Source organism: Erithacus rubecula (assembly GCF_903797595.1).
Source record: "Erithacus rubecula genome assembly, chromosome: Z".
NCBI classification, from domain to species: domain Eukaryota; kingdom Metazoa; phylum Chordata; class Aves; order Passeriformes; family Muscicapidae; genus Erithacus; species Erithacus rubecula.
In genome coordinates, this window is record NC_136661.1 from 14,337,563 (window position 1) to 14,356,282 (window position 18,720).

Here is an 18,720-nt window from a genome sequence, read left to right on the forward strand (position 1 = left end):
GGAGATTTCTCACTTCCTGAAATTCCGTCTGGAGCTAAGAGGTTTTTAATTGGTTATATTGTATATGTCAGAATTCTTATTCTAGGTGAACTCTTGCATATTTATATTTCACATAGTTTAAGAGAGCTTAAATGATTTGCTGCTTTTATAGCATGTCTACAGACTTGATGTTGGGGACATGGCTGTAGCAGCCTAAGGTTCTTACATCAGGATTTTTTTCCCCTTGAGCTGAAGCTGAGTAGGGACATTCTGCCTCACAGCTTTTCAGTTACTTGCTTAGTTAGGTTTTTGTTTTGGTGGTGGTGTGATTTGTACAAAATGGTGCTGTAGGAGGCAGTCATCATGTTGCAAGGCTAAGTTCTGTATTAGGTAGTATGATTTAATGAAGCAGATTCTCTTTTAGTACTATGCAATATTAGCGTATTCAAACATACAAGCTAAGAATTGCAGGTTAGAAAAGGTTGTCTTGGGAGCTTCATCATTGGGGTTAGCCTAGTTTTTATTGAGTATTGCTGGAAATGTAGGATACAAGCTTCACATTGAAGGAAATACTGTAACTTGATAAACCAAAATACTTTGCCCACTAGGTGTCCGTAGTTCCAAGCAGGATGAAGCCAGAAAGGATGCTACATGATGAAGCTTCAAAGTAGCCAATATATGTGATTATAAGCTTCTTAATGTTTCTTTTTGTAGTGTTTTCAAATACATTCTGGGGTATTTTTTTAATATGTTGACCCAAAATGCAGTTTTGCTTTTTCTTTGAGTCTGTTTTACATAGTTATTTCTCTCTCTTACCTTCCAAACAACAAAGTATTTTTTTCTGCCAGGTTTTCTCAAGATTTATTTCCATCTCTGTATTTTTGCAAAAAAAAAGTGTAGTTTTGAAAAAAAATAGCAAGGATGAGTTAAATGCATTGAAGAACCATGAATATACGTTTCTGTATTTCTAAAAAGCTGTTTAGATCTACATAGTAGCATCTAATAATTCTGTTCTTGTTAATTTCTATTTCTTCCCTTTTTTTCCGGGTAGGGTTCTAAGTTTGGAATTAAATAAAGACAGAGATGTGGAAAGAATACATGGAAGTGGTATCAACACCCTTGATATTGAGCCTGTTGAGGGAAGATAGTAAGTATATACTTTGGTTGGTAAAATGTATATAAGTAATTCATTCATAGTACTATGGATTTGTTGTCTTGTTGAGCTCTCTATTATACTGCGTATATTGAAATTGTGAGTGTTTTAACTTTTGTGCTTTATTGCACTTTCAGCATGTTATCTGGTGGATCAGATGGCGTTATTGTACTTTATGACCTTGAAAACTTGAGCAGGAAACCAAGTTACACATGTAAAGCACTTTTTTCTATTGGAAGGTAAGTACTCTAAACGTCTTTTAAAAGTACATGATATAGCTCTTGTGTGGCTAGAATTAAACTTGCAAATAAATATCTGTTCTTATTTCTAGGATAAAAATACTGCTAGAAATTTTTGAAGGCTAGTAGCAGGAGCTAGTTCCTTCTTCTTGATTTGTCTGCTCTTATAGTTACAATATATGCACAGTGACTCTGGTATTGTAAGTTAAAATGGGGGATATCAATTGTACTTATATGGAAACTAAAGTTAAACAGTCTTGTGTTGCTGTGGACACCACAAAAAGAAGTCAGACCTAGTACTCTAACCTTCAATTTTAACACTAGAAAGAGAAAATCAGGAAAAAAAACCCCAAACCTTCTCTAACTCATAATTTTTCACTTGTTTGCTTACTGTTTCATGTTGAAATTTGGTGCCTTTATGCCAGTAACTGAGAAAGAAGTTTTGGTATTGCTGTAGAAATATTCCCTGTGTTCCCCAAATATATGTAGTACATATATTTGAGTAAATATACTTTTAAGCAGGATAATTATGCAATCACTTGCATAATCCTTTTTAATCTGTTTGGAAAAAAAAATTAATACCTGTTTGCAGTTGTTTGTTTTATTTCCTCTCTTTCTCTTTCCAGCTTTACTAGTAGCTGTTTTTTGTTCATCAGATGCTCAGCAGGTACAGAAGTAATTTATACAAAACTTCTTAAGAACATGTTTAAATGAAGACAGATGTGTTACTGAAAAAGTGGGATGTGTTTTTCTAAAGAACAGGGTGCTACCATGCTGTGTGTAATCTTTATAAAGAGTCAAAGCCTTATTGATTTGTCAGGCTGTCCCCACAGGCAATACAAATTTTTCCATTATAGACTTTAAGTCTTCTAGCAAAAGCTGTTTTCTCCTTTATTTGGATAATAAGCTTGTCTGGAAGGTTAGAACTTCGCCTAAAACTCACAGTAAGAGATATTTTACTTTGTAAAAGATTGGTAGTTGCATTTCCACCTTATTTTTTCCCAGTCTACAAGTTATTTGAGGTCTAGGAGTCAGGGTCTTCATGAGTCAGGTATACAAGAACAGAACAGACTTGTAGCAATAAAAGGCCTTAACAATATGTCGGATCATAAGAAAGAAAAGGGCTGCTAGAACATAGCTAATAGAACAAGTGTTGATGGCTGGGCTTGCACAAAATTATTTGAAATTATGGTTAAGAACATGTAATGGCTATACATCCCCAATTCTCAAAACTGAAATGAAACAGATGCAGCAAATTGTAGCAATTCATGCTAAGAAGGCACAATGTAAAAGCTGTCAAATCTGTGCTAAAATCAGGCCATCATTAACTTCAGTTAGGTCAATAGAAATATTCCATCCTTGAAGATTCTGTTTAGAAGAATGGTTAGCTGGTTGTCTGTTTCTTGAGTAGGTGTTAATTTGCATAGTCTTTTATTTCTTAACACTCAAGGCATAAATTCTTATAGTAGAATGAAATTTTGTGTGACACTACTCTAAATGAGAGGTTTGTGATTATTATTACTTAAATATTCTTAGTAGGTTTCTTGCCTCATTTATTTGTAGTATTCGTGAAGCTTCCTAATAGGTTTTAAATACTTAGTATAACTAATTAGCTACAGTTTATATATATCTTCGGATATTTGGAATAATATTCGGAGTTCCTGAGTTAATAAATGAATTTATACTTCAGAAATACTTTTCCTCTGACTGGCTAGCTCATATCTTTGAAGGATATAGTGCTGATATGTCTTGCCTGTCTTCCAAGTTTGCAGGGCAGAACACAGGTATGATTGCAAAGTTGCTTAAAGAGTAAGCTGCTAGAGGCCCTTTTTAGGGGCCTGTTTTTGATGATCCAGTAGTATGGAACAACACAAGAGAGAATTCCTGATAGTAGGCTGTGGTTTACCCCATGTTTCTCATCTAGAATATAGGGCCACTATTGCAAATACAAAAATTAAACTTTCCCTGTTTTCCTGGGAGTCAGCACAGAGAGCTTTACCTGGTTTCATGTAATTCATGATGTCCTGTGACAAAAACTGGCATTTGAGAATAACCAAACATTACCAGTTTCTAGATAATATGCAGATAATGCTCATCTTTAAGGTAGTTTCTACTACTCAAAACATGTCTAGGAAAAATGAATGGCAGTGAGCTGTTATCCATAGAATTAATTCAGTATTTGTCTTTGGTAGAAAAGGCTTGTTATTTTGAGTAATGAATGAAAATATTTCATATGAAATGAACTGGGAATAATGTACATCCTGAGACGTGAAACTAGGCTGAATGGCATGTAGCCACTAGTAAGCTTGGCCAGATCAAAGATTATTCCTGCAGAGCTACTCAGGAGTGTGTTAGTTCATTCCTTAGCCCTGTAGATTATGGGAGAATTGATTGTCCTTGTGCAGAGTTGATTACAGTCCAGGGTTGTGCACTTTCAGTTACTGTACCCAGATAATTTGTTCTGTGGCTTTAGATTTTTCTGCACAGTGCATAGAAGTGCCTCTCCAGGATTAAGCTCATTCTGAGTCAAGCTTGATTTCCTGGCTGTAGAGGTACTAAAGATTTTAACTTGCCATGGTTTAATGCCAGCCAGCAACCAAGTTCTGCATGGGTGCTTGCTCACTCCCCTACCTGTGGAATCAGGGAGAGAATTGGAAGGGTAAAAGCTAGAAAACTCCTGGGCTGAGATGCAAAAACTGCAAATACAAGCAGACTGAGGAATTAATTCACTGCTTCAGCCATCTCCAGGAAAGCAGGGCCCCATCACACATAATGGTTACTCAGGAAGACAAATGTCATCGTTCCAACTCTGTATACTGAGCTTGATGTTATGTGGTCTGGAATATCCCTTTGGGCAGCTGGGGTCAACTGTCCTGGCTGTATCTCCTTCCAGCCTCCCAGGCACTCCCAATCTGCTCACCAGCATGTCAGTGTGAAAAGCAGAAAAGGCCTTGGCTCTCTGTAAGCCCTGCTCACCAATAACAAAAGCATATTTTGTTACTGTGTTACCAACTCCGTTTAGCACAAGTCCAAAGCGCGTCCCATGCTGGGCTCTGTGAAGAAAATGGATTCTACTCGCAGCACACCTCTCTGAATAATAGATGCATGAAATATGTTGACTTTTATCACTGTACCAGAGTAACAGGCCATTCTAGGACATGCCTCAGAGGTGGAGGAACAATGAAGAAGCCATTAAACAAAGCTCAAAAGTTGCTCAATACCTCTTAGTATTGTCAGTGCTGGCTTCAGGCTAACTCTCCTTAAAGGTGTCTTTTTTGCTTTGTAGCAGCCCAAGTGAGCATAAAGGTTTATTAGCTCAGATGAAATCAGATCTATAGATGTCATGTGCAAAGGGAAGATTTACTCAACCCCTAGCGTTAGATTAATCTATCAGTGCCCTGGGAAAGCTGACACCTTTGTTTCCAGCCAGCCCCTCAGCACCCTGTCACAGGGACCCTTCACTGAATAATCCTGCTGGGTCAAGGGATGGTTCAACTGACCTGTTCAGAGACACACAACCAACAGCATAAGAGAGACCCTCTCAGGGCAGTTTCCCACTTTATTCAAGTATATTACCCACTGACAGTGAGTTCCAGTGTCCATGAAGGACTCACTCTAACTTTGAAATAACATATTAGTAAGAGAAAATTGTGACAGGTTAAGCTTAAAGGACTGCTAGTGATTGTTTCTGGCTGCAAAAACATGTTCAGACCAACATACAGACAAGATTTAATCCCTAATAGAGCACACATAGAGTAAGGTTCTTACTAACAGACATTCCTTTGGGGAAGAAAACAGATCACCTGTTGGCTGATCCCAGAAGTTACAATAGCATCTTCCCTAACTTCACTATTCTTGACTTAACTTTTAGAGTATTCCATTGTGTTTAGTTGGAGCTTGAGGTATTATTCCTTTGTTAGTGATTGGTGTAAAATTCTCTCTCTTTGCTCTTTAAGTACAGTCAATGGAATGCAGAGCACATACTTGGTGAGGGGTGATTTTACCATGGAGGTGGGTAATGAGGTTAGCTCAGTTGGTTAGAGCATGGTACTAATAATGGTAGGGTTGTGGGTTTGACTCCCATATGGGCCATTCACCTAAGAGTTGGACTTGGTGATCCTTGTGTCTGCCTTCCAACTGAGAATATTGTGATTCTTTGGGATGGAGGTCTATGTTAGTACTACAATTAGATGATAATGAACCAAGTTCATCCAAGGAGTGGTTTTACCTCAGTTACTAGTTCAACAGCAAGACATCTTCTCCTATCTTCCTTGGTGGGCAGGTGCTATGTGGTTTATCAGATAGAAAGTACCCCTCCCAGCATGGATTTCAACAGTGCCTGGCCATGGTGTCTTGGTTCCACCCCCAATTTCATCCCCCTTAGCAGATGCTTGAGGTTGCAGGCTGTTTGTATGGGGAGTCATTGTGGAATAGCTTTCAGTAATGCTCACCACATTCCATCCAGAGGAAGCAACTGCACTTCATCCTATAATTCCCATATCATTATAACTTTTGTTAGGATGTGAATATAACTTCTGAGTTTCCTCTAATTTTGCTGCCAGTCATCTTTTCACATAATCAACCCATGACTAGTCACTCAATCTTTACAATATCCAAATAGAATTTGAGAATGTTTCACATTTTTGTACAGTGCGGATCATCTAATACATTTCTAGTGTGTGGTTATCTGGTATTAATGAGAGTAGCCAATAGGCTAATTGTTTCATACTTATCCAAACCTTAACATACAATATAATTATTAGAACAAAAAACAAAAGAGCTGCCATCAGCAAAATGACAACAGGGTGAAGCACTCGGTTGAGAATTCTGGTAGCTTTTAGTGACCATCCAAAAAGGGTCTCCCACCACTTTCTTCACCTACTCCATCATGTGATTTATTTTTTCCACATCATGATGGATAATAAACAAAGCTTGTTGTCCATTTTTTGGGGTTTGTTTTCAACAAGCAGCTCAGGTCTTTGTGCTGTAACAATTTCTTTACCAGCAGGTGGCTCATGCCAATGGGAGTAGGCTGCAGTCTTGAATCAGAATATAATTTGATTCTAATATTTTAATATAATGCAATAGGAGCTGAATAAAATTACATTCCATATGTTGGCAAAGTTATAGCACAAATATGAGAGTGATTACTTTTGTCTTCAGTAGTGTTATCTACAAACACACAATCACAAGAGGATCTTACAGAAGTGTATCCTTTACTAATATACACAGTTTCCAAGTTTTCATTAGGATGAATCTCAGAGAGAAATGAGAAATGTTTTGCTTGGTGTTGAAAAAAATGCCTTGGGTTTTGATGGTGTTGCATTCCTAAGTGTATCCTTGTTGCTCTTAGGCAATGTACATGCTGGCATCAGTAGTCTCCCATTTATTCCCATCTTTTCAGACCCATACTGTAGGCTCCAGAGGATGTGTATTATTCTGCTGTGGTTTAATCCTGATGCGATGACTGGGTATATATCATATAGTGAAGCATTGTGTATTGTTAAGACAAAAGCTGTGGCTTTTGTGCTGTTGATGGGATCATAGACTAACTACCAGCAAAACTGGTACTTTCTTTGAAATTCAATGGTATTATCCCAAATTACCTTGAATTTCAATGAGTAAGGATTTCTTCACCCTTTATTGTGATTGTAGCTGTCACCAGTGCATCCATAGTTAAGCATGGATAGAAGTAAGAGCTGAAGAGACTTTGAACTATGCTAAGTGCATCTGTAATCAGTTGATGGTCTTTTTCATTAACTCCCTCCCACTAAGGTAATATATCCATTTGAAACCATTGGTTAGAATTCCCAAAGCCAGAAGGGAAGATCATAGAGGGTATTTCAGTTTATTTAAGTCACTATTATTGTGGTTAGTTTTGTTACTTAGTAAGTCAGAGTCTATGCCATTTAGAACTCCCCATCCTGTTCCCAAGATGCCAGTCACATCCTTCCTTATTTGCCTGGAGGAAGTGAGGATATGTTTATGCAGCCATTCTATCCATCCTGCATAAAAGGCTTTCAGGAGCAGTAAGTGAGCTGATTAGATTGTGGAAACATTATTCTGCATCAACAGTTCAACTTATTTGAGAGACTGTGTTGGGTTAAATAACATTTACTGTTGACTCATATTCTTGATGAAGGAGAAACTGATGCTATAGGTGTGAAGTGACAGTTGATACAAGGCTGAGTTTTTAAAAATGGCACTTCAGCAATTTTGAATTTAAGGCCCTCATTCAGTTGATAGTTCAGAGACAAATCACAAGTATTGGATGGGATATTTTAAAGGTATGTGAACACTCATGTTTAGAAGAACAAGTAAATATATTTTTTTCTCTTCAGCATAATTCACAGACTTTGACGTAGGTCACAACAATGTGGAAGACTGTTGTCAAGTATTTAGTTACTTTGAATTCAACATCCTGTTGAGATGATGTCTCCTTAAATTGCTTTAATTTAATTTTCAGAGGTAAAAAGTGTTGATTTTTTTTATTCTTTGTGATGATCCACTCCTGACTTTAAAATGTAGTGTTTATGCAGTTTAGGCCAGGCACAGGTACACCTAGAAGTACATACTCTTCTACCCATGGCAGTGCTGAAGATCTGCATCTCTGTTTGCATGATACCCCTGCAGTACTGTTTGTGGAGGCCAGGATATTTGATAGACATGATAATGTAAGATAAGAGCTGAAGCAAAGAAATCTCATGAGCCTTTTTCTAGCTCCAGTTGGAGCCAGTTGAACTGCATTTAGTTGGGATGGAATTAATTTTCTTCATGGTAGTTTGTATAGTGGTATGTTTTGAACTTGTAACACACTGATGTTTTAGTGAGTGCTGAACAGTGCTGGTAGTGTCAAGGCATTCAGCTTTCCTCACTGCCCCTTTAGGGGGTGGATAGTAGGCTGTGAGTAACAGCTGTAACACCTGACCCACTTTGACCAGAGACATACTGATATTCCATACTATAAAATGTCATGTGCAGCAGTCTAAATCTATGGTGAAATGTGACTTTTGCATCATTTCTCTGGTTGGGAGTTTGTTTTGTTTGGTTTTTTGTTTGTTTGTTTCTCCCAGGGGGAGCAGTGCTTGTTTTGATTTATTCTCTTTCACTTACTAAGATGTGTTTATCTCAATCCACAACTTTTTACATCTTCACCCTTTGAATACTGTCCCTCATCCCATTGCAGAGGGTAGAGTGAACAAACAGCTGGTTTTGGGCCCCTGAAGCTGGATGCCTGTGAGTCCAGCTCAGATATGGGTCATCTACCAGGTATTTTAATGACATATATAATTCAGGGCCTGGTCAGTTGAGTCTGTATCCTGGAGCTGTCAAGATTGGCTCTGCTGCCTGTTCTTTCTGCCACAGTTAATTATTAGTTATTTTGAAGTCTCTAAATATTCACAGTTCAATTTAAAGTTTCCTATTGTTCTTCCTCTTTCATTTCTGAATGCAGCTATAAATGGCTCTCAGTAACTTGGCCTGCTGCTCTCTGGTGACTTTCTCAGACATGGATTGCCAATAACTATGTAGGTGTAATTATTCACTGATACTAATGAATCTTTAGAGCTATAAGTGAGATTGTATTTTTCAGTGGATCCATTTCTAATAAGCACAAATGGTTTTTAGTGTTAGGCCATCACATTTAACATAAGATCTGTAAACATTGCAAATTAAAGATTTCAAAAGGCATTTTTTGTGCTTTATGAGTGTTTTGAGATATGCTATAGTTACCATACTTTGAAAAGGTAATGATCTGTGATTTCCTTAAATGAAGACTCTTCAAAGTAATGAGTATTCATTGAATGAAAATCAAGCCAACAAAAATATAGTTCTCTTGAAAACCTTGGGGCAAATTAAGAAAAATGTTTATATTCAACTTGTCATCAAATACTGTGACAACTATAAGATGATTATCAAAACGAATCAGTTGGAATATTTTCCTTTATTTTAGGAGTCATCCTGATGTACATAAATTCAGTGTGGAGACAGTCCAGTGGTATCCTCATGACACAGGCATGTTTACATCGAGCTCATTTGACAAAACCTTGAAAATATGGGACACAAATACTTTACAAGTAAGAGTGTTTCAGCAGATTGCAACCTTCTTTGTGTACATGTTATTTAATGCATATCTAAATTTCGTGCAGAGGTGAATAGGACTATGCATCCTGAAGATGGGAACCAGCCTCCTGTTAGAACTGTGGGCGCAGCAGCAGGGTGGTGTGGTCCTGGCATTCGTGTTGTGCCTTCCCATTTCTGAGGACCTGAATGTCTAAACTGTAGGAGAGCTTGGAACGTTGGGGCAGTTCCTTTCCGCTTTTGCTGTGAACAGGAATACAGCTAGTTGAATTTACGTGAATGAGCATTCACATGGATTCATAGTATCACTGATATGTAAATATTCATAGGGAAAAGGAATTTTCATTGATACAATTTGACTGCTGTGTAATACACAATGAAAGAATTTTTTGAAAAGTGGTCTGTCATCCTTGGGTCATAATAAGGGGGTTTTTTAAAATTTTTTTTTTATTCAAAACTATGTTTGCAGTTGCTAAATCTTCTCATAAACAATTAAATTTCCAAACACTTAGGTAGTTCTGTGAGCCTCTCTTGAAAGATACAGTGGACACATAAAGGTTATTGAATGACCTGTTCTGCCACTAAACAGTGCTTTTGAAAGTACAGACAGCTCAGTTTGAAGTGATTTTTCATATATAGTATTTTAGAATGAGACAATAAAAGCAGTTTACTTGGAAGCTATTGTACTTATTGAAGTGTATTAAAGTTTATTAAAGTAAATATCTTCCATTAGTTTTAAACATTCATAAGGCAGATAATAGTTTTATGTGGAAGTGTTTTATGTTTTTAGGAATTGAAAATGGTGTGTGGTATTTGTGAAGGAAAAGAGTCTTTAAACTTAGTCTTAAGTACCTTCTTCCTGTTGACCCTTTCCATGTTATTATTTCCATATTGTTTATTTACTAGCTTGATTAATATTTGATAACTGTAATAATTTCCATTCGTGCTTCTTGTTTGTCAGTTTTCGTGGGTTAGTCTTTTGGGTCATCTCTGAGCTCTGGTGTTGTCCTGCTGTTGGAAGCAGGCTGACTCTGTGATGTTTATGTCATCTGGCTTCTAACCAGGAGAGTTGTCATTACTATGTAAAAAGTAATATTTGTATTAGTCTTACCTGTAGCTGTAAATTGAAAAAAATAATGGTGAGCATTTGCATTCTGCTAAAATACTTGCATTGTAATTAATTTATTGTTTTTATTATCAGCCTGCAGATATATTTCACTTTGAGGAAACAGTCTATAGCCATCACATGTCTCCAGTTGCTACAAAGCATTGTTTAATAGCAGGTATGTACTGGTTTCTAAGAAACAGATATGTTTAGAAATAGATGAATAGGTAAGGTTTATAATAATAAGCAAATAATATTTCAGTTGGGTTTTTTTCTCTACTCTGTCTTATTTTTGCATGCATCAAGTCTTCATAAGATTTAAGTTTACTGGTACAATAGAATGCTATCCATTAGTTGGATGATGTCAATGAGAGTATCATATTTGTTCTTCTGAAATAATGCAGCAATCAGTTCCTTATGGATAAAATTCTTAGCTATAATTAGATTCTTTCATTACATAAGTTATCATTTAAAGGTTATTTGATCTAAATATAGCAAATTTTGTAAATAGGAGGTATTCTTAAGTTTCCTAAGCACGGTCCTGTTACCTGCAGTTTCTAAATTTTATTTGTTACATGGTAAATTTGTTTGGATTAAAAATGTAAATCTATTAATAGATGCATTGCTCTGACCAAATGAACAGCTAGCTTGTTTCTAGCTTCTATTTTTTTGTCATTACTAAGATTATTTTGTTATTGTTCTCTCATATGCTGGGGAGTTTTTTAGCTGTCTTTGTTTCTCTTGTTTCAGTTGGTACCAAAAGCCCCAAAGTACAGCTCTGTGACTTGAAGTCTGGATCCAGTTCTCACATTCTGCAGGGTACTTTTTAGTCTGAAACATAAATGTTAAACAATAACTACTTTGAGTAAAAACAAGTTCTGTAAAGAAACACTGTATACAATGTATCCTTTGTAAGTAACATGACTAATTTATTTATAGCCAGTTGTGAAGGTTACACTGTGGCAAATGGTTCTTCTGGGTGTTTTTCTAGAATATATGAATTGTTGAATACGAATGTTAATCAATGAGCAGATAATACAGATGTTTGTCCATTTACATGACCTAATCAATACTGATTACTATTGGTTACATGGTAAAATGTGGTCGTTGGCTTGGGGGTTATGAAGTGTCAATAAGTGGTGTTTTACTTGGTCTTTAAAAAAAAGAACAGAAACTCCCTAACACCCCCAAAAGAAGAAACCCCCTACCAAAACAAAAAGAAAACTTCACTGCTTTTAACAGAATATCCCATGGAGGTGTTAAAATGGATTTGTTTAGAAGTGTCTGATTTCTGTAGAACAAGCTTTCTATAAAAGGATGTTATCAAATCCTTTGGATTTGCCTGATTCAGTTAAATGTAAGGTTTTGTTGTTCCATAATCTTATTTTTGGCACTCAATGAGAATTTTTCTGTGGCCCTTTTCTAATGTGTACTTTTTGGAGTGTCAGTATATATACAGGTGTTCAAGAGAATAAATTGTGAGGCGAATTGTCATGCTTCAAACTGTAGAGAAACATTAAGTCAATCTGCAAATGCTGCTTTTTTTTCTTCACTGGCTGCCTAAGTCTAAAACGAGCCCAGGTGATTTTTTGTGATGCAGATCTTAAGCCATCAAACTTCTGTGAACTGAATTGGCTACAACAGGCATGTCATGTTCTGTTTAGTACCTGTGCCTAGGAAGTTTTTCCTATTAACCTGGTCATTATAGTGGTTTGATTAATTCAGGTAGTGGGAAAGCACCTACTGGAAGATGCACCAGGAACAAGATGGTTCATCGCACCTCTAAACTTCATTAACAAAAATGTGTTGTGTGATTAAGTTTATTTTTCAGCAATGTATTTCTGTTATGACATGAGGTGTCATTGCAGTCCTTCCATTTAGGGCATCTTATCTTCCCATTGTCTGTATTTATTTAATGTAAGTTTAATGGTGTATATAATAAGCTTTTTTGTGTAATTCTTAGGTCACAGGCAAGAAGTATTGGCAGTGTCTTGGTCCCCACGTCACGAATATATTTTGGCAACAGGAAGGTAGGGATGTTGCTGAACTGTTAAATGCACTGGAATATTGGTCAGAAAACATTTTATATATTCTTTATGCAGACTTATTTGAATTCAAATGCATTTTTGGAGATAATTTTCTTCTTTGATTTTTACCTGTTCACAATTTTATGGCTTTTCCCTAGAAAAATGAAACCTGAAGAGCTGTAGAAGTCATGCTTATTTTATAGCAAGTTTGTACAAAGTTTTGGAGCACTAACTGTAACTACTTGTATAGGAATAGAAATGGTAGAATACTAAGGAGATACTCACTTCTTACTGTTCATTAGTGAGTGCATTGCTGATCTTTGTTGTAATAGAGTAAAACATGTCTAGCTCAAGTTACCATTCTGTTATTCACACTTTCTTATGTCAAAGAGAACAACTTGAATAGCTTAGCTGATGTAACTTTTTAAGCTACAGTAATTCAGTGAATATGGATTATATGTTGATATCTGTGGGCCTTTTTTGTTTTCTGTCCAGACATTTTTAATGTAAAAAATCCTCTTGGCTTTTCTATAACTTTTGTGTATGTTAGCTTTTGATTACAGTGTCACATTCCTCTTCTCCCCTTTTAGATGCCATGGTTTTTTTTCTTTTACAGAGAAGAATGGCTATTTCATAAGCTTAGTGGAATGTTTTTTAAAAAGTTTAGTGAAGCTACCAGGTTTGCAAATCTTTGGTTTTTGAAGTCAGGCTTCAGAAAGACTCATCAAAGTTTTAAATGTTTTAAATGTTTTAACAGGAGTTTGCTTGTTTGTGGGGTTTTTGTTGTTATTTGTCTTGTTGTAGCAGATGGAAAATTGTTTGCTTGTGGACAACTTCTGTACCAATTGTACAATAGATCTGTGATAACAAAAGCCCAAATTCTCAGACCACTATTACAGACAATGCTGGGGTCTGTAGCTACAGTTAAATGAACAAAAAAATTAGCAAGTTTATTCCCAGGCTGTGTATGTATGCAAGGGTGGTAAATTATAATCAAAGAGACAAGTGTATTGTGTTAACAGATGACGATTCACCCTTAGGTCCTGATAGTGCACCAGCTAAAGTTATTAATACATGTAAATAAAAGTCTGATGTCTCTCTTAAAATATTTTGATGGAATTCTGTTGACTTGTTGATGTGCCCACAGAATGAGTGGTTCAGAATAGTTGCTGGACCAAGGGGAATGCCAAGAAGTTCACCAAAGACAATTCCTGGACTGTCCTGAATTGAGTGGTGCACTCAGTTTCCCTAATTATGCAAATATGTTTTCCTTAGTGCTGATGGCAGAGTAAAATTGTGGGATGTGAGGAGAGCTTCTGGGTGTCTGAGTACACTTGATCAGCACAATGGGGAAAAGTCCAAAGCATCTTCTGAGTCAGGTAATACAAAATATAACTGGTGGTAATCCATGTGTAACTAGAATAATTCTTGTATTTCATGAATGTTTTCAATACTAAGACTAGCAAGGCGAGTAGTGATAATCCAGTTGTTACTTAGTGCATAACAGAGGCCATTCAGCTTTGTTTAGTTACTTCTGTTACAGAGTCAGTGTTTGTTGTTTGGGACCTTGTTTAGAAGGATTGGCTTAACAACAGCAGTGTATCTGTTCTGAATGGCTTTCTTTTAAAGAGGAAAATTCTGTTATCTTTTTTCTGAGTGGAAGAATCAATTTATGCTGTGGATTAGCTTTTATATAAATATAAAATTGATTGAAATTCCAGAAGTTATTGATGGGAAAATGTTCTAAAGAAGGCTAGTACTTGGTCAAAAAAAGAGAAATATTGTTTAATGAAAACCAAAATTCTATGTAACTCCAAAGATAATTGGTGCTATTTTATGCATTCCTTTGAATACCATGTTGAGTTGTTCAATCACATCATCTTTCTTTTCAACTTTATATTTGTCTGAAAGGTTCGATATGGGGTTTTTTTTGTTACCTAATATCAATTTTATAGGCTAGTGTATTTAATTTATTGAAATGACCATGAACTAAGCCAACGGCAGGTAATAATTACTTTATAATAAAGTCTTTAAAAAGCAGTTTTACACATTTCTACCTAAAAGGTAGGTCTAAATTAGTTCCTGCAGTATAATACAGAGAGATCTTACTCTGGCTGCTTCAGAGCTGACTGAAAGCTGCAGAATGTAGTTGAGGACATTGTCCAAATGCCTCTTTGAACACTGACAGGCTGGGGGCTTCAACAGCTGGATGATAAATTGAACAGATCTGACCCCTGAACTGCACCCTGAGGAGCACTGCTGGTGGCTGTTAGCTGGCGAGATGCTTTTATGAACAAAAAATTAAATTATTTTTAACTGAATTTGCCATTTAAACAGCACTTTCAGTGTTCCACATTAGTAGAGTAATGGAAGTAGAAACGTATATACAAAGTAGTAATTCTTCTGTAGAAACCTGAGACCTGAGCTCTTTTTTCCGGCAGCAAGCACTGCTCACAATGGGAGAGTTAATGGTTTATGCTATACAAATGATGGGCTCCATCTGCTAACCATTGGTACAGATGATCGGATGCGACTCTGGAACAGCTCCACTGGAGAAAACACCTTAGTAAGTTTTCAGTTGGGTTCTTACTTCCACTTCATAATTTCTGCAGGTGTCAGTAGAACTTGTAATACATTTTTGTAAAGGATGTCGCTGCTCAATTTCATCACTAGAAAATTTGGTGAAAATGTTTTTCTTCCAGATTTCTTCTAATTAGTATAAAGAAAAAGAGTATGAAGAAAAGAGTATTAAAGATTGGATATGATAATTTAGAGTTATGAATTTGAGAGTATCCATAATTTGAGCGTATGCTATAAACATTTCATGCAGTAACAAAATTTTTAACAAACAGTGACTGTTGGTAGAAAGTTTTGGGTTTTTTTAAACTATTATTGCCAGTGTACCATCTATAGAGCAGTTGGCCATACCTGAGAGTTTCACTGGCTGCCTGTTTTTCTTGCAATTCTCTTTCTGTTTTTGTGGAATCTTTTGTGCTGAAAGTTCATGTTTTAATTTTCTGTTCAGTAAAGAAAATTGTTTTCTTTATTTTGAAAGAACATACTAGGTAAGTCAGTATCCATGGAATTTTAGTAAGCTCTAATTATGGTCTGTCATTGCAATCAGGAAGGAAATAAATTTTGCCACACCTCAGAAATCTTTTAATTCTGCTGCTTAGTTTCAGAATGGAGCAATAATAATTCCTTATAGATATTTAAATAAAAGACTTCTCTCCATGCTACCCGTATTTGCCAGCTTGTTCTCAGCACTTCATACACAAACATCTTTCTATCTTCAAATCACCACCAGCAAAGTAGATAATAGTTTGTTCACTCACCTATTACCAGCTGGATCACTGTTTTTTTTTTTTTTTGTTTTTCTGTGCCTGTTAGTTCATTGACTTTTTTCATAGGCTGTTTTAGAATTTTCTAATTTGGTGTGGAATAGCTTGACCCTGCTTTGCTTTTTCAAGTCCAGAGTTGTATTGTCCAGAGTAATGTATTTTCACATACTGCCCGGACATATTGCTTAACATAATTTTAAGTCATCAGCAAATAAATATTTATTTGTACAAGTAATACAAATTCACACCATAGTCCTTTTATTTCCCTGACTGGCCCATCCTTCTAACCTATATAATTTTTTCCTGTATCTTTCAAAAGGTATAGAAATTAAGCCATACATATGATTTTCTTTTGACAACTCACTGTTGTGTACAATGTATACAAAGCTCTCTGTGTTAATCTTAAATCCCTCTACCTAAAACTGAAGCCTAGAGTTAAGGAAAAATTATCCCAATTGTGAAATCTTTTGACTATAAGCTAAGAAATTTGTGAAGTTCATCAGGTAATATTCTAACACAACACATTTTCTTAATAAAAAAAATAGTCAAAACTGTATTGCTTTGTTTTAATTAAATTTGTTTAGAGGAAGGTTATACTCTTTCTATGAATTTATTTCTCTATTTCCTCATAAATACACTTTTGATGTCTGTTAGGCCCTTATTAGACCGATATTTCTAAACATGTTTGGAAACTTCACTTTCAGTCTTTTGTGAGATTTTTATCTGTATAAAACTTGTCAATTACTTGAAACTCTATAAAACCATAGCTTGAGACATTAATACAGGGGTTAATAAAGTGCTTTTATACTATTTTAATTTGCAAGGTTTCCCTTACACCTCACCTGGCATTTTTTTCTATCTAAGCTACCCTGGGAGCAAACAGTCCAATATTCTTTTGTTGAACTTCTAAATTTATTCCTTGTCTCATATCTTTTGTTACTAGTATTGTTGCTGTTACTGTTTGGGTTTTTATTGCTATTTCAAGTAAATTGTTTTTATCTCAACCTGTGATCTATGCTTTTTGTTCTTTGAATCTGAGGTGGGTTAGTGAGTGGTTTTAGCACTATTACTGAATTGGAAAATACCATTCCTAAACCACAACAGGTAGTAATTCCTGAACCTTGTCTAATTTCCGTGGGGATTGACATGCTTGATGCAGATCTGTCATGCAATGGCCTGTGAAAATCCTATTTCTTAGTGTGGAATTGCTAATTTTTAGGCATTTCTTTATTTCCCTTTCTTAAAATTGATATTAAGAAGAGTAAACTGTGTTGAACATAAAAATAAAACTCTTGATAGACATCTCTAGTTTGAAATATCAGGAGATAAATTAATATAACCCAAAAATAATTTTATTGAGGGTTAAACATTAAGTGAAATAGACTCTTTCACGTAGTTTCCTGTGTGTTTACTTAATAGCTGACTACGTAATCTATGTGATCTTTCATTTTGCAGGTGAACTATGGGAAAGTCTGTAATGGAAGTAGGAAAGGACTCAAATTTGCCATCTCTTTTGGCTGTAATCCAGAGTTTGCCTTTGTTCCACATGGAAGTATCATTGCTGTTTATACGATTTTCACAGGAGAACTGATAACTATGCTTAGAGGGCATTATAGTACTGTCAACTGCTGTGTATTTCAACCTCATTTTCAGGTAAGTGAAATACAAGTAGTATTCCAGACAAACAGGAATATGTATGCAGATTGACGTACCATTTGCACTATAAAAGCATTCACTTTTCAGGGGTATGCTTTAATCAAAGATCATTAAAGGGAGTGCTGTGGTTTACATGTCATCCAGAGAAAGTTTAGTAAAGTTTTTCAGATTACGTTTTCTGAATTAGGTTCCTTCCACTGCTTGTTTTGTCTCACTATGTAACTTTTCAATATATCTTTAGTAATTTTTTGGCTTGTATAGTCATTAATAAAGCATATGTGTGAAGGCTTTTGTTTTCTGTAAAACTGAAGGAGAGTTTTCTTTCTCAGAGATACCTCAGGCTAATCACAGTAGGAAAGAATGTGAAGTGCATTAGTACTGCTGTGAATACTCTGAAGGCTCTCAAGTACTTTGCTAAGATAATCTTGCTCAAATGCCTGTAGTTACACTTTAAATAAAGTGTTGACAACATCATGAGATTCTTAAATTAATCAGAGAACATTTCAACTGAGAAATACCATAGCATTACAGGGACTCATGGTACTGACAGATACTTTTTTTTCTTCTTCTCTGCCTTTTTTTCTTTTCCAATCCCCTTCTGGTATATTTTTCTCTTGTAATAAAAGAGTTAAGGATGACAAAGGTTAGTTTGTTTGAGATACTTTAAAACATATTGTTTATATGGCATGTGTTGTGCCAAGAGCAGAATGGATGATGGTACAGATTTTCAGGCCATTATAATGTTTGCTCTCATGTGCTAAGGATCATACTTCATGTTTGAGCTGCTCCTTCCTTGCCTGTTGTTTCTAAATATCAGGCAGAAATATTTGAGGCAGAAGGGGCATGTAGATACCTTTTCATGACTTCTCATACAATGCCTCATAGAAGTGACTCTGGTAGCTTCTGCTTTGAGTAACTTTGAACCACTGAGACAGATCTCACTGAGAATTACAGACACGTTATGGACATGTTATAGACCCATGCTAATAAGCCTTGCTAGACCTGGAAGGCAATTCTGGTATGAACAGTCAGTGAGATACATCAATTACAATATTCACATTGTGGCTAAAGTACATATTTTCCAGAATGTTCTTGAAAAGCTTTTTGCCTTTTCAAGAGTAGTTTCCCAACAAAACTTCTA

At 35.8% G+C, this 18,720-nt stretch overlaps 1 protein-coding gene across 2 annotated transcripts in view; it reads left to right on the forward strand.

Moving 5' to 3' along the window:
- ERCC8 (ERCC excision repair 8, CSA ubiquitin ligase complex subunit) overlaps positions 1-18,720 on the forward strand; it is a 33,734-nt gene that overhangs the window by 1,042 nt on the left and 13,972 nt on the right. For both annotated transcript variants that reach the window (XR_013777099.1, XM_079329839.1), the window contains exons 2-10: positions 1,031-1,126; positions 1,270-1,371; positions 9,323-9,446; positions 10,652-10,733; positions 11,306-11,374; positions 12,519-12,585; positions 13,858-13,961; positions 15,024-15,148; positions 17,379-17,576. Coding sequence is in view for 1 of the 2 variants with exons in the window: in XM_079329839.1 (XP_079185965.1) it covers positions 1,031-1,126; positions 1,270-1,371; positions 9,323-9,446; positions 10,652-10,733; positions 11,306-11,374; positions 12,519-12,585; positions 13,858-13,961; positions 15,024-15,148; positions 17,379-17,576 (967 nt within the window). In the remaining variant the exon portion in view is untranslated. The remainder of the gene's footprint in view (positions 1-1,030; positions 1,127-1,269; positions 1,372-9,322; positions 9,447-10,651; positions 10,734-11,305; positions 11,375-12,518; positions 12,586-13,857; positions 13,962-15,023; positions 15,149-17,378; positions 17,577-18,720) is intronic.